We start from the raw sequence: 22,655 nt of genomic DNA, 5'->3' as shown, positions 1-22,655 counted from the left end.
GCATTTAACATGTGTTAATATCCCCATGTAACTTTTAGTATTTAACATGTGTTAATATCCCCACGTCACTTTTAGCATTTAACATGTGTTAATATCCCCACTTCACTTTTAGTATTTAACATGTGTTAATATCCCCATATAACTTTTAGTATTTAACATGTGTTAATATCCCCACGTCACTTTTAGTATTTAACATGTGTTAATATCCCCACGTCACTTTTAGTATTTAACATGTGTTAATATCCCCACTTCACTTTTAGTATTTAACATGTGTTAATATCCCCATGTAACTTTTAGTATTTAACATGTGTTAATATCCCCACGTCACTTTTAGTATTTAACATGTGTTAATATCCCCACGTCACTTTTAGCATTTAACATGTGTTAATATCCCCACGTCACTTTTAGTATTTAACATGTGTTAATATCCCCACGTCACTTTTAGTATTTAACATGTGTTAATATCCCCACGTCACTTTTAGTATTTAACATGTGTTAATATCCCCACGTCACTTTTAGTATTTAACATGTGTTAATATCCCCACGTCACTTTTAGTATTTAACATGTGTTAATATCCCCACGTCACTTTTAGTATTTAACATGTGTTAATATCCCCACGTCACTTTTAGTATTTAACATGTGTTAATATCCCCACGTCACTTTTAGTATTTAACATGTGTTAATATCCCCACGTCACTTTTAGTATTTAACATGTGTTAATATCCCCACGTCACTTTTAGTATTTAACATGTGTTAATATCCCCACGTCACTTTTAGTATTTAACATGTATTAATATCCCCACGTCACTTTTAGTATTTAACATGTGTTAATATCCCCACGTCACTTTTAGTATTTAACATGTGTTAATATCCCCACGTCACTTTTAGTATTTAACATGTGTTAATATCCCCACGTCACTTTTAGTATTTAACATGTGTTAATATCCACACGTCACTTTTAGTATTTAACATGTGTTAATATCCCCACGTCACTTTTAGTATTTAACATGTGTTAATATCCCCACGTCACTTTTAGTATTTAACATGTGTTAATATCCCCACGTCACTTTTAGTATTTAACATGTGTTAATATCCCCACGTCACTTTTAGTATTTAACATGTGTTAATATCCCCACGTCACTTTTAGTATTTAACATGTGTTAATATCCCCACGTCACTTTTAGTATTTAACATGTGTTAATATCCCCACTTCACTTTTAACATGGGTTATTTTTTGACATTGACATGGTTGTGGTCTGGTTACAGTTGGGACTGCCAATGCCGTTGGAACTAGTGCCAATTACATGAACATCTCTTAATAGTTCCATCCAATTCATCAGATAAATGCTGACAAACTCCTGCTCTGATCCAGCTCGTTAGGGGCCCGTTTGGCCAGGAAATCAACCTGGAGGGCTTTGATAGGTTTTAATATCATGAACACATATTTCATGGGTTTCCATGTCCCCCAGGGAGGTAGTGGGTAGAGGGTCCTCTGATGTGAAGGCATGTGTGGTGTTGTAGCACGACGCCACAGGCAGACAGGGGGGAAGACAGGAGGGATGGAGGGAGAAAAGGATTTGATGCCCCCCTCGTTCACCTCAGACAACCCCAGAAGACATACAGTAGATAAAATGGCCCAATGTTGGGAAAATAAAGCTTTTGTGAGTCTGAATATACACTAGCAGCTATGGATTCACACAAATAGTGTTTATTCACATAACAAACGACATATCTGGGAGAGGGGAGCGTGTTCATGCTTTAGATGAGTGAGTTTTTACGTGGGGCTGTCTGCGGCCATTTTGGATTGACTTTGTTTTCCATGTCAACAACATGAGCTGAAAAACGGAGTTCGCCGGGCAATGCAACATCACGGTATAGTCTGAGCAGCTCCTGCCTGGCCACTCCCATCAGTTACCCAATGACAACAAAGCCCGGCGTGGCCTCCGGCCTAGCTAGCTTTAGTGATTTATCTTTGTGCATACTAACAGGGGGCTCAGTCAGCGGGAGGCCTCTGCATCACGTCGCTCATTACAAAACATCAGCGGATTACCCAGATCGACTCCCTGAAATCCCTTCATTCAATAATATAGTGAAATGCATCTATCCCAGGGTCGCCGCGAGGGGCCATCCCACTTGTCTGAGCAAAGTTGACATGTCATTGTCTTCGGCTTGGAGTGGTGGAGGGTTGGGGGGAGTGTGTGTGTGCATGTGTGTGTGCGTGTACGTTTATGTGTCTATGTGCGAGTGCACCCGCGCATGCGAGGCAAATCCATTAATTCGCAGTGACGTTGAACGTAGCGACAATCCCCGACCCCCAATCCCGAGGTTAATTAAATCCAAATTAAGCTCGTTAGGCGGACAGAAACACCTGCTTTTTAAAACAACAGTCAAACAAAAACATGTTGGGGAGAGATGTCATTAACGTGCTAATGCTAAATCCCCCCAGCTTTATTTGGGAGCTGGGGTTTTTGTCAGTCAACACAATGAGAAGAATCCTACTATTATCCCTGGGTCAATATTGACCACCAACACAAGTGTTAATTGGATCCTGAAACGCCAAGCTAAGTCTCACCTACTCTCGGAGCAGTTCAAAGAGATAATGAATATCTAATTTTTAGTTTTTTTATTCCAGCTATGTTTATACACGTTGCATGTGCTTGAATCGCTCGGGGCAGAGATGGTGTTCTAATGTGGGATTCTAAATCATGGAGCATAAAACTCATCAAAAGAGGAAAACCCTCCCTGAGCTTGTTCCTGCTTGTTGTGGAGCGCCTGGCAACAGACATCAAGACAGGGATCTTCGTCATGGATGCCCTGAGGGCCAGATTAACTACACAGTTCCTCCCCATGCTGCCCTACTGCCATACCTTCCATCAACACCACACAACCCATACACAGACAGACAGACAGACAGACAGACAGACAGACAGACAGACAGACAGACAGACAGACAGACAGACAGACAGACAGACAGACAGACAGACAGACAGACAGACAGACAGACAGACAGACAGACAGACAGACACACACACACACACACACACACACACACACACACACACACACACACACTCCCAAACACACACACATACACACACACACCCTCAAGGCCGGTGTGGTGCCAGGGAGAGAATCCAGGTCTGTTGTGTAGCTCATCAAGCTACACAGTAAAGATGTCTAATTACAGTGAGTCCTGCTTCAAAGGGAAAAGGCCAGTGCCAATACTATTGATAATTCACATGAAATAAGCTGTCATTGGGAATAGGGCTGGGAAAAGGAAATGTTTCATTTTTATTAGATTTGGTGGGTCTGTAATCATCTTGTTGGGCGTGGAGGATAAGCATAGGAAGCCTGAGCCAGATATATCAGATTAAGTATGGTACTGTAGCTGACTCCTTTGCCTTATGTGATGCAGGATATACAGTAAGTATGACCCTATCATAAAAACTGTATGTTTGCTGGTTTATAATGATATGATCACTCACAGACTGTATTATTAAAGATATTCACAAGTGAACCAATGAGGACGCTACATCCTGAATCTCAATAGCCAATGAGACCATAATAATCATAATCAACTCATGTTTACACTTGACCCTTGACCTCTGAAATTACCTCTGGCTTCTTGACTCGTCCCTCCTGGAAGGAGCAGGTGCGTGGGTCGTGGGTGCAGTCATGTCTGTATTTACACCAGTGGCACTGGTAGGGGCTTCTCACACATGACAAACACCTGAGAGAGGAGAGGAGAGAGTAGAAGGAGAGAGGAGAGAGGAGAAGGAGAGTGAAGAACAGGAGAGAGGAGAGAGAGTGAGGAACAGGAGAAAGGAGAGAGAGTGAGGAACAGGAGAGAGGAGAGAGACTATGACATTACTTTAATATTCTTTAGTTATGGGTATCAAACATCAATGATATGTTACAGTTTATAATTACATTTTCAACACTTCCTTTAAAAAAAATGTAATAAGCGTGTAATTCTGACTGTAATTGAGACTAGACATGTAGACTTACGACTTGTGGACGCTGCAGTTGTAGAAGACAAAGCTGGTGTTGGCGAAGACCAGGCCTGTCTCCTTGGACTTGAGGTAGAGCTGAACTATCTGGTGATCAGCTGGAGGGAGGGAGGGAGGATACAGAGAAAAACACTATGAGCAGGGTTGGACCACACCAACATATTAGATCACCTGGGATGTATTCACTAGCAAACAAACAGAACCAAACGGAACATAACGGGGAGAGACCTATCTGAATTTGTTGTACAGAAACTCTTGTTTTTGTTGTGAAATGTTTTCCGTTGCAAAACATTTTTTTAACTGTTTGCAAAGGTGTGCACTAATAATTACACCCCAGCGCACCTCAACCAATGGGAGGGGCTGACTGATTTTATGTCTATATCTACTATATCAGAGATGTACTGACTCTAGGATCTCTAGTCTGAATTATATATCTACTATATCAGAGATGTACTGACTCTAGGATCTCTAGTCTGAATTATATATCTACTATATCAGAGATATACTGACTCTAGGATCTCTAGGTTACTGGAGGGGTCTACAGAGACAGTCTGTCTGCTCCTGTTCTTCTGTCTGGCTTCCTAATGAAGGACTGTGTGTTAATGAAGGTGTCTACAGAGACAGTCTGTCTGCTCCTGTCCTTCTGTCTGGTTTCCTAATGAAGGACTGTGTGTTAATGGAGGTATCTACAGAGACAGTCTGTCTGCTCCTGTCCTTCTGTCTGGCTTCCTTATGAAGGACTGTGTGTTAATGGAGGTGTCTACAGAGACAGTCTGTCTGCTCCTGTCCTTCTGTCTGGCTTCCTAATGAAGGACTGACTTCATGTTTAATTCAACAGGCCGACATAGACATCTCCTCCCTCAAAGACAGGAAGAGAAAATTGTCGTCTCCCTCCCTCTCTCTGTCACTCTTGTCTTCTTTTACCCTTCTTCGCTGCCTCTCTCTGTCGCTCCGGTCTTCGTCTCCGTTCCCTCTCTCTTCTCTCTGTCACTCCCGCTCTCTCCCTTTCCCTCTTTCCCCTTTGTGTTGCTCCTGTCTTCCTATCCCTCCTCTCTCTCTCCCCTCTCTCTCTCTTGCTCGCTCTCTCTCTAACAAAAGGGGTGAATCGTTCATCAATCACGGTAAAGTGTGGCTGACAATGAATCTGTCCTAATTAGAGCACCTAAATGTTACCTTGATGTCTGCTAGGCTGCTATCACTAGCTCACTACCCCCTCCCTGCAGGGCCCCTCGGCCTCTCTCTCTCTGACACTGCCTGAACAAGATGGCTGCCTAATGAGGCACTCCATCCCTATCCATTAGTGTGGTGTTTCCTAAAGGACAAAATACACAGACGTGTGTGTGTGTGTGTGTGCGTGCGTGCGTAAGAGGTGGTGTGGTAATTAGTAACCTTGCATGAAGACTTGTGTCAGCTCCTCGACCTAACGCCTTTAGCTCAGCAGCCTAACACAGTCTTGCTCCATGCAGCCAAGTCAGGTTTAATATCAGACAGTCACATACATGGTAACATGTTACTGCGGCATCAACAGCTTTGCATGATGTTAATTTGGCATAACACTGAACATGTTCCTAATTCCCCTAAGTACCCTTTACTCTATCAGTTATACATCTGTGCATATGTTGTGTGTGTGTGTGTATGTCAGTGTGTGTGAAGGGTTAGGTAAAGGTATTGTGTATCAGTAGGTGAGTGGGTGTGTCTGTTTCGTGTGTGTGTGTGTGTGTGTGTAATTTAGTCCGGGTTTGGTGTGAAGGTGTAATAGCCCATGTACTCTGTAAGTGCCCCCTCCCCCGTACTGTAGGTGTCCCCCCCCCCTGTACTGTAAGCAGGGGTTTAGTGTGTGTTAGGCCTCAGTGGGTCCCTCAGCCCTGTAATTTCATGGTGGCCTGCTTGCCCCGCTCCCAATACTTATAGGTGTTATTATTCATGCCAGGCTGTACACAATCCCACCGTTGGGCTCTCACCCACCGAGGCCACTGCCAAAAAGCCAGTCATCTGCTAATTTAGCTAGTGTATGGTTAGCCTATATGAGTCCCAAATGGCACCCTATTCCCTATGTAGTGCACTACTTTTGACCAGGCTCTGGCCAAAAGCACTACATAGAGAAACGGGTGGCATTTGGGACGCAAACTCAACATCAACAATAACAATGAAAGTGTCCATGTGAATGGTCTTTCTCTCTCTTCTAAGGCCTTTAGTCCTTCCCACCTTTACATTAGGCTAGATTTCTCTCCAGCTCCTGTTCATTCACTATGAATACTGATGTAGAGAAAACTATTTCAAAGACATTCGCTAAATGCGGTAAACAAATAAACATCTGCAGAGTATTTATAGGAGGAACAATTCAGGGGGTTTTCTTCCTCTTTTCTCTTTAGCAGGATTAGCGGTGTGCCACCGTGAACCAACAGCTAGCGTTAGTGCTCCCTTACTACTTTTGAGGAGGCGTTAGCTTAGCCAACGTGAACCAACAGCTAGCGTTAGTGCTCCCTTACTACTTTTGAGGAGGCGTTATTTTAGCCAACGTGAAGCAGCAGCTAGCGTTAGTGCTCCCTTACTACTTTTGAGGAGGCGTTAGCTTAGCCAACGTGAAGCAGCAGCTAGCGTTAGTGCTCCCTTACTACTTTTGAGGAGGCGGTAGCTTAGCCAACGTGAAGCATCAGCTAGCGTTAGTGCTCCCTTACTACTTTTGAGGAGGCGTTAGCGTAGCCAACGTGAAGCAGCAGCTAGCGTTAGTGCTCCCTTACTACCTTTGAGGAGGTGTTAGCTTAGCCAACGTGAAGCAGCAGCTAGCGTTAGTGCTCCCTTACTACTTTTGAGGAGGCGTTAGCTTAGCCAACGTGAAGCAGCAGCTAGCGTTAGTGCTCCCTTACTACTTTTGAGGAGGCGTTAGCTTAGCCAATGTGAAGCAGCAGCTAGCGTTAGTGCTCCCTTACTACTTTTGAGGAGGCGTTAGCTTAGCCAACGTGAAGCAGCAGCTAGCGTTAGTGCTCCCTTACTACTTTTGAGGAGGCGTTAGCGTAGCCAACGTGAAGCAGCAGCTAGCGTTAGTGCTCCCTTACTACTTTTGAGGAGGCGTTAGCATAGCCAACGTGAAGCAGCAGCTAGTGTTAGTGCTCCCTTACTACTTTTGAGGAGGCGTTAGCGTAGCCAACGTGAAGCAGCAGCTAGCGTTAGCACTCCCCTGCTTCTTTTGAGGCGCGGCAGCGTCTTCATTATCTCCACATGGAGACGTCTGGGTATTATGAAAGATTACCAGTCCTCCAGGCAGCTGCCCAGATGTGTGCACTTTTCAATTATACCTGGGTTAACCAACCACGTCGAGGAGGAGAGAAGCGAGGGATGAGAGAGGGACAAGAAAGCTTAGCTCGGAGAATGAATGCTGTCAAAAGCGTTTTCTGGCAGCGGGATTCATTTTTAACCGCTCCTCCCCTTCACTTTGCCTTCGAAATGAGTCCCGGAGAGGTGGAGTGATCTGCCCGTGCTCAGGGCTGTTGGGGTCCCACATGTCTCTGTCAGCATACCTCCTCGGTGAGAGAGTAAATAAATAAACGCTCTGTAATGACAGTTGATTGGGTGACTAAACACGTTCTAGGGCGCAGCTCCGAGGGCTTCCTGGCTACGATGGGTAACAGGAAACGTAAGCCCTCGTAACCCCAGACCACACGAAGACCCAAATGAGACGCAAATCAGTTCCCACATTTAGCAGGTCCCTGGCTTAATGAGTTAGTGTTTTGGCTTCATACTTAAACTAGTTAGTGTTTTGGCTTCATCAGTAACACCTCCAGAAGCGTCAATACACTCATGTAAACCACGTAAAAAAAATAAAAATAATAACATACTCAAAAGCAAAACCGAGCTCTTTGATTGGTCTGTAATCAGTCAGGTATCTCATGCTACAGACCTTTGTCTACGATAATGCGAGGCACCTCCTTCTCGGCAGGCGAGCTGCACCTGATGCGGTTCCCCTCCACCAGACCGTCCATCTCAGCCAGGTCCTCAAAGGTACAGTTGACCCCTGCAGACAACTCTGGGACGTTATGGGCCTCCAGGATCAGCTGTGGAGAGAAGACAGAGGGGGGTTACATATGGCATCAGGGGAGAAGAGCGGAGTAGAGGGAGGGGGTGGAACGGTCCTGTGTGGCTCAGTCAGTAGAGCATGGCGCTTTCAACGCCAGGGATGTGGGTTTGATTCCCACGGGGGATCAGTAGGAAAATATATGCACTCACTACTGTAAGTATCTCTGGATGAGAGCGTCTGCTAAATGACTCAAATGGCGTGAGAATTGGGAGATATTCCATTAGTAGAATTGGGAGATATTCCATTAGTAGAATTGGGAGATATTCCATTAGTAGAATTGGGAGATATTCCATTAGTAGAATTGGGAGATATTCCATTAGTAGAATTGGGAGATATTCCATTAGTAGAATTGGGAGATAATCCATTAGTAGAATTGAGAGATACAGCGATGGGATAGATGAATGTATGGTGTCACCTGATGGTGGAGGGATAGATGAGGGGGAGAGAGGACAGCTGGGGGTAAGGATCCCCTGTAGACATACCATACCGTGATAAAGCCACAACATTGAGGGTTCAGTGAGTAGCAGTTCACCCTACATCACATCACACATCAGTATAGGCTCTGGTGTCCCAAATAGCACCCTGATCCCTATGTAGAGCACTACTGTTGATCAGGTGGCCCATATGGCTTGGTTCAAAAGCAGTGCACTATATAGGAAAAAGGCTGGCATTTGGGACTCAGCCTATATTAGCACATCACAACAGAAACATCAACATGACAGGATGTCTTCAGAGAGGCAGGAAGTCTTTCCTGTCCAGAGGACCATCTACGGCTCTCGCTGACTCACCCATCCATCAACTCATTCTGACATGAATACCTTTTCAATGGACATGAGAGAGAAGGAGAGAGAGCGTGAAGGAGAGGGAGAGAGAGTGAAAGAGAAGGAGAGGGAGAGAGAGTGAAAGATGGAGAGAGTGAAGGAGAGGGAGAGAGAGAGTGAAAGAGAGAAAGTGAAGGAGGGAGATTGAGTGAAGGAGAGAGTGAAGGGGAGAGAGAGTGAAAGAGAGAACGTGAAGGAGAGGGAGAGCGAGTGAAGGAGAGGTAGAGAGAGTGAAGAAGAGGGAGAGAGATAGAAACAAAAAGACAAGGAGAGAAGAAGACAGCAGGACATGTTTGTTGAGCATCAGCTCTGTGTTTTACAAAGGCTGCTGGCGATTCTTTGACTGTTTGTCATCTGGTGAACAGTTGGAGGCCAATGCCCTCCTTGCTCTGTCCCCCTGGGCTACCCACCATGCCCTGCGGCAGGCCGCGCCAATTTCACATCCCACTTCTACGAGTACATGTCCCTGAGAGAGAGGGAGGGAGGGGGGAAGGAGGGAGGGAGGGGATGAGCTAGGTGGAAAGGGAGAGGAGGAAGGTGAGAGGAAATTAGGTATGGGGGGGGGGGGGGGGGGGGGGGGGCAGAAATGAAGGGAAGAAAGAGGCAGGATGAGAAAAGGAAGTAGAGAAAGAAAGAAACAGTAAAACAAGTATGCAAGCAGGCAGAAGGGAGGGAGGGAATGAGGAAGAGAAGGATGTAGATTCCTGTTGTTGATAGTGCTGAGTAAACTGCCCTCCTCTCTAAAGAGCAGAGGATGAGTGGGGGGGGGGGGGGGGACTTGACGAGTAGAAAAATAGTCCTTGAACAAGTGAGAAAGGGGGAGAAAACTATGAATGGGGTCAAGACCAAAATATAAATATTGAGGTGGCAAATAGAGGAGGCCTTGCATCCATTCTGCTGTTGGCCGCAGCACATTTCTAATACGGTGCCAGAGAAGCTCCTGTACGATGTGAGACGGGCTGACCTGCACTGTTTTTATATTGCTGTTTAGTGTTTAATGAAAAGTCTGTCGCTGGGCACCGAACAGATACAGGAGCTTCCCTATTACTGTAGAGGAGCCACACGCAGCCAGGGTCGGAGACACAGCCCTCTTCCCACTTCATTTCTTTCTCCTTTTAAGGAGCAATGTGGCGCAAGTTTTCTTCAATTACATTTGGAGCAGTCGCGGCCCTAACCCGAGCCGCCCGGGCCTAAACATGGAGTAGGAAAATAAGCTGTGTTCCGTGTCAATTGAATCACACACACACATGGAGAGAAATAGGTTCTCGCGCCTCTCCTTAATAATACACTGCGTCTCGCGTGGAGGCTATGATGTGATAGATCGTATTGGCTTGGGTTGCCATAGTGACATAAAGAGGAGGATGTTGATCTGGGGGTGGTTCATTTAGATGCATACTGTACATGCCTCCTTGATTTGTATCACATGTGGCAGATTATGACAGCTGAATATATGATGCATTATACTGTAATAACACATGGTATGACACATCTTATGACTGTCATCCACTGAAAACAGAGTGTGAGATTCCATATGCCTTTTGGATTCCTATTACAATGTGTGAATACATCTATTGTTACAAGCTGTGAGCATATTTGAATTCTCATTGTAGTGAGAGACAAGCAGCCTGGTGACAAGTCATTATCTTCTCTTCTCTGTCTGGAGGCATGTGAATACAGACCTACAGCGATATACTTGTAATAACACTAACAGTAGAGTCCAGACCTCCTCTGTGAAGCTATTAGAATTGTGTTTTATCTCAACAGGGAGCGATCTGGTCAGTTTACTAGCACCTGCTCTAGGAAGTCTTTATAGGATGGCTGTTATATCTACAGACAACAGCCCCAGAGACACTCCAAAAACAAACGCAAGAGGAAAAGCTAATGGGCAAATAAAGAAGAAAAACATATCAATGCTTTTATGAGAGAGAAACTCCTCTGTAGAGGGCTCCAGCTTATCTTTTTAAACTGATATTTAATAACTAAAAGGTCAAGGACTGGCCCTGCCTGCCCGCACAGTCTCACCAATCAATTGGATGGGAGATCTGTTGCATAGAGAAAGGTTAAACACTCTCTGAACGCCAAGGCAGAGTGTGTGTGTGTGTGTGTGTGTGTGTACACACACTCTCGCTCTCCATGATTATTATTATTATTACACCCATGGAGCTGAATGTACAGACAGGACCCTGAGAGTAGTATCTGTACATGACCTTACCCTTCCTGATTTACGTTTATATACTTGGCCAGCAGAGATTAAAAGCAATCTCATATCCCCATTACGTATAAAATGGGATTGAAATGACACCGTAGATCGTTGGTATTCAAAGTTGGGGGGGGAACTGCAGTGGGGTCGCAAAATAAATATCTATTTTTTGGGTGTGGGGGGCACAGATTCATGAGATCATTTGAAAAATTCAATTTATTTGATTAAGACATGAAAATGTAATGAATTGAAGTTACTTGTGGGTGTAAAAATCTAATTTAAGGTTGTGTCATTATTTTGGGGGTGGGGTCATGATAAATTATCACAAAAATAATGGGGTCCCCAGAAATTCCGACGGATGAAATGGGATCCCAGCTGAAAAAGTCTGAATACCACTGTCATAGATGGACAGGTGGATGCAGTGTGTTGCATTTACTGGTGTACTGATCTACAGTCCAGTCCTACAGAACACACACATCCAGCCAAGCATTTACTGTTCTACAGTCTAGTCCTACAGAACACACACATCCAGCCAAGCATCTACTGATCTACAGTCTAGTCCTACAGAAAACACACATCCAGCCAAGCATTTACTGTTCTACAGTCTAGTCCTACAGAACACACACATCCAGCCAAGCATTTACTGTTCTACAGTCTAGTCCTACAGAACACACACATCCAGCCAAGCATTTACTGTTCTACAGTCTAGTCCTACAGAACACACACATCCAGCCAAGCATCTACTGATCTACAGTCTAGTCCTACAGAAAACACACATCCAGCCAAGCATTTACTGTTCTACAGTCTAGTCCTACAGAACACACACATCCAGCCAAGCATTTACTGTTCTACAGTCTAGTCCTACAGAACACACACATCCAGCCAAGCATTTACTGTTCTACAGTCTAGTCCTACAGAACACACACATCCAGCCAAGCATTTACTGTTCTACAGTCTAGTCCTACAGAACACACATATCCAGCCAAGCATTTACTGGTGTACTGTTCTACAGTCTAGTCCTACAGAACACACATATCCAGCCAAGCATTTACTGGTGTACTGTTCTACAGTCTAGTCCTACAGAACACACATATCCAGCCAAGCATTTACTGGTGTACTGTTCTACAGTCTAGTCCTACAGAACACACACATCCAGCCAAGCATTTACTGGTGTACTGTTCTACAGTCTAGTCCTACAGAACACACACATCCAGCCAAGCACATGAAAATGGAATTTAGTTCCAAGCATGAACATAGCTAAAGAGACCTGGTGGACATTATTCTGCCGTCACCAGTGTCTGCCGTCTGCCGTTTCCCCTATCCGCCAAAAACACCAGTCCACTTCTTATTCACCATAAACCGTTGGTGGTGTGATTCTACAGAGAGGGTTTGGCTAGTGTCCTGGGGAGTGTTGTGTACTGTGTATCTGATTGGCGCCTGGTGGGTGGCGCCAGGATTACACAGGGAGAAAGAGGGAAAGGCTGTGGCCTGCTTTGATGGGTTTACTGACACGACACAACACAGGTGGAGAGAGGAGAGAGTACACACACACGCACACACACGCACACACAGCGTCCCTCAAAGGAGCTGCCCAGATCAGCAAGACTCATACAGTCATACAGTGACCTTAGACAGCAGAGGTGTTAAGACATCAGACTGACCAATAGACACCTCTAGTGTGGAGGGAGAGGTGTTAAGACAGCAGACTGACCAGTAGACACCTCTAGTGTGGAGGGAGAGGTGTTAAGACAGCAGACTGACCAGTAGACACCTCTAGTGTGGAGGGAGAGGTGTTAAGACAGCAGACTGACCAGTAGACACCTCTAGTGTGGAGGGAGAGGTGTTAAGACAGCAGACTGACCAGTAGACACCTCTAGTGTGGAGGGAGAGGTGTTAAGACAGCAGACTGACCAGTAGACACCTCTAGTGTGGAGGGAGAGGTGTTAAGACAGCAGACTGACCAGTAGACACCTCTAGTGTGGAGGGAGAGGTGTTAAGACAGCAGACTGACCAGTAGACACCTCTAGTGTGGAGGGAGAGGTGTTTAGTGCCAGCAACACAACACAATCCCAGCTGATTCCATACACAATATCAGATCAGCTGGTAGGGTATGCTGTATCTCTATATAATACCCACCCAGTGGGCAAAACAGAGTGAAATTATGTCATTATTATAACCAGTGTTATGTTCACTACGATGTCATTGAAAATCTCCCTCTAGGGAGGTTTTCAGTAGCCTCGTACGAACCATCCTGATCTTGCGAGCTTCCATTCTGTTCCAGTGAAGCGAGACCAGGATGGTACGTACGAGGCCAGGTTTTTAGTGCCAGCAAAACAGCATCACCCGAGTGATTCCATGAACAATATCAGAGCAGCAGCTACACAGCGTCTATATAACCCCCAGTATCACTGATCATTACGCAGAAGTCTGTGGAAGCCTGGAAGCCAACGATAATAACGCGTTGTCTAGATAGACAGAGACAGAACACAGCTGCAATATACAGATTATTAGATGATGGCTAGGTGGCATGAGGTAATGCTAGGGGAAACCCTGGCCTTGATGGACAGATCTGTAAGGACCTGTGACATGTGAGGGGATAATTACGTTATGGCCATTGGCTAAAGATGATTCCCCAGGCTTAACCGTGTTAGTGAGGCACAACATCAATACCTTCAACTATGACATGGTTCATTGGACCACTAAAATGGTTGGGCGTCTCCTGTTTTTTTCCTAATCTGATTTTTCCGATGTGACCGCTCATTCAGTCATCGGATGCAATACCAGATGATGGTATATTGTATACTGATAGGGTTTCTGGTCACCATAGTAACTGTAAGCCTACTAAAATGCAATAATATCGGTCATTGTGCCAGACACTTCTTTTTCATTTTAGACTGGTCAGGTTCAGTGGGGCACGAAATGAGAGAAAACATTTCCAAACGGAGGAGGCGCTATCTGAAGATGTCCAATAAGAATGGCAATATTACATTTTTCCGTCTCAAAAGGTTTTCTGTTTCCGTGCCTAGTGGACAGGCCCCAGGAGGAAGCAGTGTTCTGAACACACTTTGACCGTGCGAAGTGGTCACCACTCACCGTGACGCTGAACTGGGACACGGAGATGTTGCTGGGGTGGACGCTGAGGCGGACGCACTGCTTGATGTCCCAGGCGAACCGCCGGGGCTCGGCCGAGCGCTCGCAGTTCTCCTTCCTGGTGCACCTGTGGGAACACAAAGTAACAGAGGGGGGAGGTTATTCACCGTAACACCCGTCGCAGCCTTCAGTCAACCCCGTTGGAGCCTCGTTCACATGGCTTGTCCCACCTGCTGAGCGCCTGGGAAACCAGAAGAATGTTAGTTACCTGTGTGAAAGAAGTGGAAATACCTGGGGTGATATTAATACGGAGACATTCATCATATTTCTACCAGAGCTTTATCCACGGATACTCGCCATTCACTGTGACTGGACAACCCTAAAACAATGGCCGCCTCTATTTGTGGAAGTGGAGCTGCTCTGTTGGGAGAAGGGGGACAGGCTCTGTCTTTGTGAGGCCATCTTAATGAGGGCCATTCATGGGCAGTGCCAAGTGCAGGTGGGGGGCGGGGATGGGGAGCAAGGGATGGATTACCCCCCTCTTAATCCAGGGCCAGGTGGTCTAATCCATTCCCATTACATTATGTGGGTTGGTAAATAGACTTAACTCCCTCTTTCTCTCTGCTTTTGTCCCTGGGAGAATTGTGTAGTTCACGTTTCCACACACTAGTATCTGTTGACAGTGGGCCGCTGCCTCTGGTTTACATTCCCAAAGCCACAGCATTACTAAGAACATCTAAACGGCTGTATTATTTCAGCAGCAGGTATAGGGAACGCCTCTAACTCCCATGAGACAGTCACATAGATATTCACACAGAGAGGCTGGGAACATTGGCAAACCTGGGTAAAGAGTACAGACACCTGGGTAAAGTAGAAAGTAAAGAAAGTATGGATATACTCTCACGAAACTTTATATCAACTACCAAAAGACCATTGCACTGTACCTACCACTCCGCGGCCCGACGCTCCACTATAACCCCTAACCTCCTCCTCCATTAAATCCCCGTAAAACCTATTCAGTTTAATCCTCGTTGATTTAAACAAAGTTCTCAAGCAATTAACAGCAAATCCCACAGAGAGCCAAAGTCCTCAGAGAGAATGATAGAAGGGACTTCTGGGAGGCTGGATGACGGCTGAGATACAGTAATACCTTCCGCAGTAGAAGCTTTTCATCGGGGGGATGAGATGTGTCTGCATTGTGAAGTTTTAAGCGACCTAGCGTGGAGAAAAGAAGCCGGCAGACAGAATGGAAGAAGAAGAAGTAATCTGCTTCGGAGTGAAAGAAGAGAGAGAGAAGAGAGAACAGAAGAGAGGAGATTTAGGGAAGGCAACAATCATTCAGAGGCTTTTCAATAGTCTTTTTCTCAGCTCCTCCGCTAAGCAGGTCTGAGAAGGCTTTAACCAGAGAGCTTCCCTTTGTGTTCTGCATCAGGCCTCCTGTTCCCCATTGTACTGCTGATTTAATAAACCCCACAGTACACAAAACCCCAGAGAGAATACAGTTATACACTCCTACACACACACCTGAGTGCCTGTACCTGCATGGGTGTTGTATGTATTTGATTCAGTATTGATGTGTTTGGAGTGGGTGTGTTGGCTACGGGTTGGTTCTCGCCACCCGTGTCTACGTGTGTCTATGCGTGAGCGTGCGTGAGAGAAGAAGATGAGTGAGACAGAGAGGTAAATAAGGGTACCATGCAGAGCGATGTAGGGGGAGGGAACCAATCCTGTTGCCTGGTGGCTCAGAGAACTTCTTCAGGAGAGAAATCTCTATTTCATGCTGTTAACTCACCTGCCAGAAGCCTTATCTAAAACATCACACTTGTCAAATCTAACAACTTCTCTCTCTTCCTTCTCCTTTTCCTTCAGTTTGTGATTAGAGGGAACCTGAATTAATAATGTGATATCCCCCCCCCCCCGAAACCACCCGGTAATGGTACGGTCCGACCACAGAGGGCACTTTGGCTAGCGGTGCAGTCACAATCAATAGAGGGGGTTCTCAGGGTTGCCATTTTAGGGTCTGAAAGCTATGGGGCAGCATGTGTCTGTGAAATCTGACATGGATCCCTTTGACACTTGTGGGATAGTGCACTTTAATTTAATAGGGCACTGCTTTTAGGAGTCATAAACAAGGGCGCTCGTAATGCCCTGAGGGCGTTTCATGACATCATCTCTGTGGGACTCGCAGGCCGTCTGTAAATGGCAGGGCCTGTAGAGACGCTGACAGTGGCAGGACAGACTGTAGAGATCTACTTTGATGTCTTCACAATGACATGTTCATAACTCTGCCTGAAAACACAGGAAGCATTAGAGAGAGAGAGAGAGTGAGATACAGAGAGAGAGAGAGAGACAGAGAGAGACAGAGAGAGAGAGAGAGAGAGAGAGAGAGAGAGAGAGAGAGAGAGAGAGAGAGAGAGAGAGAGAATTGAGGATGTTTATTGTATGTTCTCTGAGTACTTGTGTTGAGCATGCATAGTTGAGTGTGTATCTTTCTGCAAGTTTGTTTTGTGTTGTACCAAGATGTGGACATGATTAGGCATCTGATAAATATGGTGCTGCCATTTGATGAGTGATCCTCAGAGCACCTGACAGGTTGGGCTCATTAATACATTATCATTAGTGAAGTAAATCAGTCCATTAGAAGAGCTGGGTGGGAATTTGTTTTTCTCGTAATGCAAATGAGCCGTGGAACATGGAGGAATACGTTGGGAATATTGAAGATCAATCATACCTGGAGTGATCTCAAACTGCTCCACCAACTTTCCCTCCCTCCCTCCCTCCCTATCTCTCTGACTCTAGCCACCTCTTCTCTGCAACACACTGGCTTATATTCACTGCATATGCAGGTTGTAGGGAATTCAATTGCCACAAAAAAATAATACAATTTGGCCCTTTTCACATTTTGCTTATTGAAATGTGTGTGTTGGAGCCTCCAGCCTCTGTACTTGCGCAACAGTAACTGTAACTCATTCCATAGGACAAAATAACACAATGAAAACTTTAGGGTACAGCTATCCATGATGACTTTAGGGTACAGCTATCCATGATGACTTTAGGGTACAGCTATCCATGATGACATTAGGGTACAGCCATCCATGATGCCTTTAGGGTACATCTATCCATGATGACTTTAGGGTACATCTGTCCATGATGACTTTAGGGTACATCTATCCATGATGACTTTAGGGTACAGCTATCCATGATGACTTTAGGGTACATCTATCCATGATGACTTTAGGGTACATCTATCCATGATGACTTTAGGGTACATCTGTCCATGATGACTTTAGGGTACATCTATCCATGATGACTTTAGGGTACAGCTATCCATGATGACTTTAGGGTACATCTATCCATGATGACTTTAGGGTACAGCTATCCATGATGACTTTAGGGTACATCTATCCATGATGGTCTGTCTGACTCTGTATTGACGGTCACTTGCTCATCTCTGAATTCAGTCTCTCCCTCTCTCTCTCCTCCCTCGCTCTCCCCCTACACCCGTCCCCTCTTTCTCGCATTTCTCTCTGCACCACTGCCCAGGCGTTGGCAGCCGTTCAGACGTAGCCAGTGAGCGGTAGTGGCGGTTAGCGGAGAGCTCTAATCAGAGGTTAGTGGGAGAAAACAGCGCCAATATGCTCTGTATGAGGGAGGCAGATTGCAGGCCTAGACTCTCCATAGCTTCTCTCTGTGTTGTCGTAGCTAAGCTACAGTTGATACGTCTGTTTTTACCAAACCATATATCCTTGAAAAACACCAACTGTGTCAGTAATAGCAGTAAAACCACTTTTGTTTTAGGGAATATAAATGAGAAGTTGTAAACTATACTATAAAGATACTATACAACATTACTGTCTGTACTCTAACATTGTAGTAGATTGTATACTGTACCATCAGTGGAATTTTTGGTTTTATAAATTGGGTGGTTCGAGCCCTGAATGCTGATTGGCTGACAGCTGTGGTATATCAGACTGTATACCACAGGCATGACAAAACTTGTATTTTTACTGCTCTAATTACGTTGGTAACCAGTTTATAATAGCAATGAGGCACCTTGGGTGTTTGTTGTATATGGCCAACATACCATAACTAAAGGCTGTATCCAGGCATAAGAACAGCCCTTAGCCGTGGTATATTGGCTATATACCACACCCCCTCGGGCCTTATCGCTTAATTAACGTATATTGCCATCATAGGGTCTTGTGAAACAACAGTTCAGGCTGAGAGCTGTGATAGTCTTCAGCCTGCTCACATCGCACGACCACTCCCAGATCTATTAGAAGTCTGGCAGCGTCTAGAGAGCTGAATCAATCCAAACGGATATCCTCCCTCAGACAGTTAAACATCAAACATCTATTTCAACTTGAATAAACAGTAGTGTTATTAAATGCTGGTGGAGACACGTTTAGAGAGAGCCCCATGAATGGATTAGATTGGTGGCTGAATGGAACTAATCTTCACTCTTGTTTCCTGAAGCCTTTGATAATGTGACTCAATTAGAAGAATGAGGAGGATTTGCCAGCCTTTCCAACAAGATTATGACCCTTTCATGTCCCTAGTAAACACACAGACAAATATAGCTTTAATGCTAGTCTACTATTCATAACAGAAAGTCAATCACAATGTAGTATGATTCTCTACTCCACAGAACTCTACAGTATTCTAATCTACAGTGTTCCACAGTACTCTACTCTTCAGTACTCTACAGTACTGTATGTGACAGTACTCTACTCTACAGTACTCTACAGTACTCTACTCTACAGTACTCTACAGTGTTCTACAGTACTCTACTCTACTCTACAGTACTCTACTCTACAGTACTCTACAGTACTCTACTCTACAGTACTATACAGTACTCTACTCTAGGGTTGGGGTTAAGGTGAGGGGTGAGGGGGATGAGGAGGGTTGAGGGGTAAGGTGAGGTGAGTGAAGTGAGGAGGTTTGGGGGGTGAAGTGAGCTGTGAGGTGAGGGGGATGAGGAGGGTTGAGGGGTAAGGTGAGGTGAGTGGGGTGAGGAGGTTTGGGGGGTGAGGTGCGGATGTAGCAGGCTGTGGTGACAGACTTTAGGTCTAATGCATATTTAATGCAGGGAGGAACAGAAAAGGTCAAGTGGAGAGGGAAATGAAACCTATTAACTTTCCAGAGGCTGGCTGAGACACGGTGCTCCATCAGCAACGTCACAAGCACACTTCAATATGCACTCTACATCTGAGGGAGGTTAGAGGTTGAACAGTCCTCCATCTTTCTATTTGACTGTTGACTGTTCACCATCACATACTGATGGGTTGACTACCTAAATTACACCTAATGCAAATGTGTGAGGAAAAACAGGGCACCGTTACAGATTCCTCCCTGATGCTTATGCATGTGTCTCTGAGTGGCTGAACCCCGTACATTAGCCAAGCAATCACTGTACATATAAGGTATAAAAATGCATTGGATAATATCATACTGTGCTATGAGACATAGCGCCGGAACGTCATCTCGGTGAGTCCAGGAACCACAACACAAGGCAGAATACTACTACTCCCCAAATGAGGCATTTCTACCCAGACTCTTCCCCCTGACTAGGGCCTCTCTAACCCCCTAGCCCTTTCCCCCTGACTAGGGCCTCTTTAACCCCCTTCCCCCTGACTAGGGCCCCTTCCCCCTGACTAGGGCCTCTCTAACCCCCTAGCCCCTTCCCCCTGACTAGGGCCTCTCTAACCCCCTTCCCCCTGACTAGGGCCCCTCTACCCCTCTAGCCCCTTCCCCTGACTAGGGCCTCTCTAACCCCCTTCCCCCTGACTAGGGCCTATCTAACCCCCTAGCCCCTTCCCCCTGACTAGGGACTCTCTAACCCCCTTCCCCCTGACTAGGGCCTCTCTAACCCCCTTCCCCCTGACTAGGGCCTCTCTAACCCCCTTCCCCCTGACTAGGGCCTCTCTAACCCCCTTCCCCCTGACTAGGGCCTCTCTAACCCCCTAGCCCCTTCCCCTCTGGCATCATTAAGACCGATAGAGAGCAGGTCCCTGTGACTGAGCTGCTGGCCCAGGGCCAAGACCCCCGCACTGTGCCCCTACAGCCCCACCAAGTGGAAAATTAGTGTGTGTGTGTGTGTGTGTGTGTGTGTGTGTGTGTGTGTGTGTGTGTGTGTGTGTGTGTGTGTGTATATATACATATATATATATATGGAACATTTGTGTGTGTGCGTGTGTGCACACACACACACACACACACACACACACACACACACACACACACACAGGTAGCGATATATATATATATATCGCTACCTGTGTGTGTGTGTGTGTGTGTTTATATATATATATATATATATAATGTGCCCCAGTGAACTACTCCTGGTGATGAACTGTCTGAGTCAAAACAGTGGGATGTCAGACAGCGTGTCATCAGCATGACCAGCCAACAGCCACCAGCCTCCCTGCAGCCACCATCCATTCACACCCCAGACAGACACACACGCGTCTACATCAACCTGCAGACATACACACATGCACACACACACACACACTCACGAACACACACGCTGGAGAGGTAGCGATCTCCCATCCACGTCGATCTGGCCCCTGGTAAACACACACTGCAGCTGCCTCTCCCCACTGCCGGCCCATCTCCTTTCAGACTCGCAAAGCAATTTCAGAAACTGTCAAAAACCCTGGCAACAAGTTCCTTCATCTGAGGCCCCTTCTGGGTCTGTCTGCCGGGGCGGCGTAAGTCGTTTTATCTGACATACCATGGCCCGGCTAGATCCCATCAGACCCGGCGTTTATTAAACAGGTTTATCTGTCTTGCTGTGTGACCCTGTCATCAGAACATACTGTGTATAACACCTTTACTCTTTTAATTCCATCTTCCTGCTGCTCTTCCTGTCTGTTGGTGATGTGTGGTGATCAGGGGAGGGCGGGGATATGGACCCTGGTTTGGGGGTGAAGGGGTTAATAGAGGTAGCTCTGTGGGAGGAGAGGAGACAGGTTCACCTCGGGGTTACCATGAGCCTATAGCTCCTCCCACCAGTCTTCAGTGATATACAGCCTAACCTTTCTGAGATATGATGTCAGATGAACACCTCTGCTAAACACACCACTGCTTCACTGCCCAAGCTGACTCTTATCAGCTCGCAGGGCGACACGCTCTTGATCTGGCTACAACCTTGAAGGGACGACAGTGACTGAGAAGATTCAGTCATTTTCTTTGACCTGGGGTGCCCTGACTACAGCTGGCCTGGTTTCACATCTGTTTGTGCCATCTTGCAAACTCCTATTGTCACACATACTGTAGGGGTTGGCAAGACAGCACAAGCAGATCAGAAACCAGGCTAGACTAGAGTGGCTACAGGTACCAAAACAACCCTTTGTCACTAATAATTCCACAGTAGACTGGGTCAGTGTAACGAGACAAAGCAGAGATGAACATCAAAGATAAGGAGGAATGAGTCCAAGCGGCTCCGATATCAATATCGCATCTATCCTGTTACCGCGGCGACAACAAAACCCCGGCGATCAAACGCCCAACAATCAAAAGGCTTTCTTCAAAAGAACACACAAGCCTATCCTCATTACATACAGTATGTATCACTTCTCAAAAAGGACGCCTCCACCTCCTTAGGGTTATACAAGAGGACACTGGAGAGAAGGGTGAATGGACTTCCTATTGGCAAGGGCAAACTATGCCTTGCTCTATCAGGGAGTCCATCATAGTAAGTTCAGTGTTTAGCCCCCAACAGTGATACATGATAATATTGATCCTAACAAGTCAAAATCAACAACACATATTTATGGCTTTATGGGGTAGATGTTACCACAACTGAAGGGGGTAGATGATACCACAGCTGACAGGGTAGATGTTACCACAACTGAAGGGGGTAGATGATACCACAGCTGACAGGGTAGATGTTACCACAACTGAAGGGGGTAGATGATACCACAGCTGACAGGGGTAGATGTTACCACAACTGAAGGGGGTAGATGATACCACAGCTGAAGGGGGTAGATGATACCACAGCTGAAGGGGGTAGATGATACCACAGTTGAAGGGGGTAGATGTTACCACAGCTGAAGGGGGTAGATGATACCACAGCTGACGGGGGTAGATGTTACCACAGCTGAAGGGGGTAGATGATACCACAGCTGACGGGGGTAGATGATAGCACAGCTGACGGGGGTAGATGATACCAATGCTGGCGGGGGTAGATGATACCACAGCTGAAGGGGGTAGATGATACCACAGCTGACGGGGGTAGATGATACCACAGCTGACGGGGGTAGATGATACCACAGCTGACGGGGGTAGATGATACCACAGCTGACGGGGGTAGATGATACCACAGCTGACGGGGGTAGATGATACCAATGCTGGCGGGGGTAGACGATACCACAGCTGAAGGGGGTAGATGATACCAAAGCTGAAAGGGGTAGATGATACCACAGCTGACGGGGGTAGACGATACCACAGCTGA

General features: G+C 46.0%; 1 protein-coding gene across 2 annotated transcripts in view; it reads right to left on the bottom strand.

Annotated features, from left to right (window-relative positions):
• The window catches only part of LOC110506716 (plexin-A4), a 424,640-nt gene that overhangs the window by 117,433 nt on the left and 284,552 nt on the right, over positions 1–22,655 (bottom strand). For both annotated transcript variants that reach the window (XM_090199137.1, XM_090199138.1), the window contains exons 5-8: positions 14,201–14,324; positions 7,910–8,063; positions 4,010–4,109; positions 3,617–3,731 (exon numbers count right to left, since the gene is read on the bottom strand). In XM_090199137.1, the coding sequence (XP_090055263.1) occupies positions 3,617–3,731; positions 4,010–4,109; positions 7,910–8,063; positions 14,201–14,324 (493 nt within the window). The remainder of the gene's footprint in view (positions 1–3,616; positions 3,732–4,009; positions 4,110–7,909; positions 8,064–14,200; positions 14,325–22,655) is intronic.

The sequence above is a fragment of the Oncorhynchus mykiss genome, chromosome 15 (genome assembly GCF_057628025.1).
Source record: "Oncorhynchus mykiss isolate SJ-2025 chromosome 15, ASM5762802v1, whole genome shotgun sequence".
Lineage (NCBI taxonomy): Eukaryota > Metazoa > Chordata > Actinopteri > Salmoniformes > Salmonidae > Oncorhynchus > Oncorhynchus mykiss.
This window is presented reverse-complemented; position numbering and strand designations above follow the sequence as displayed.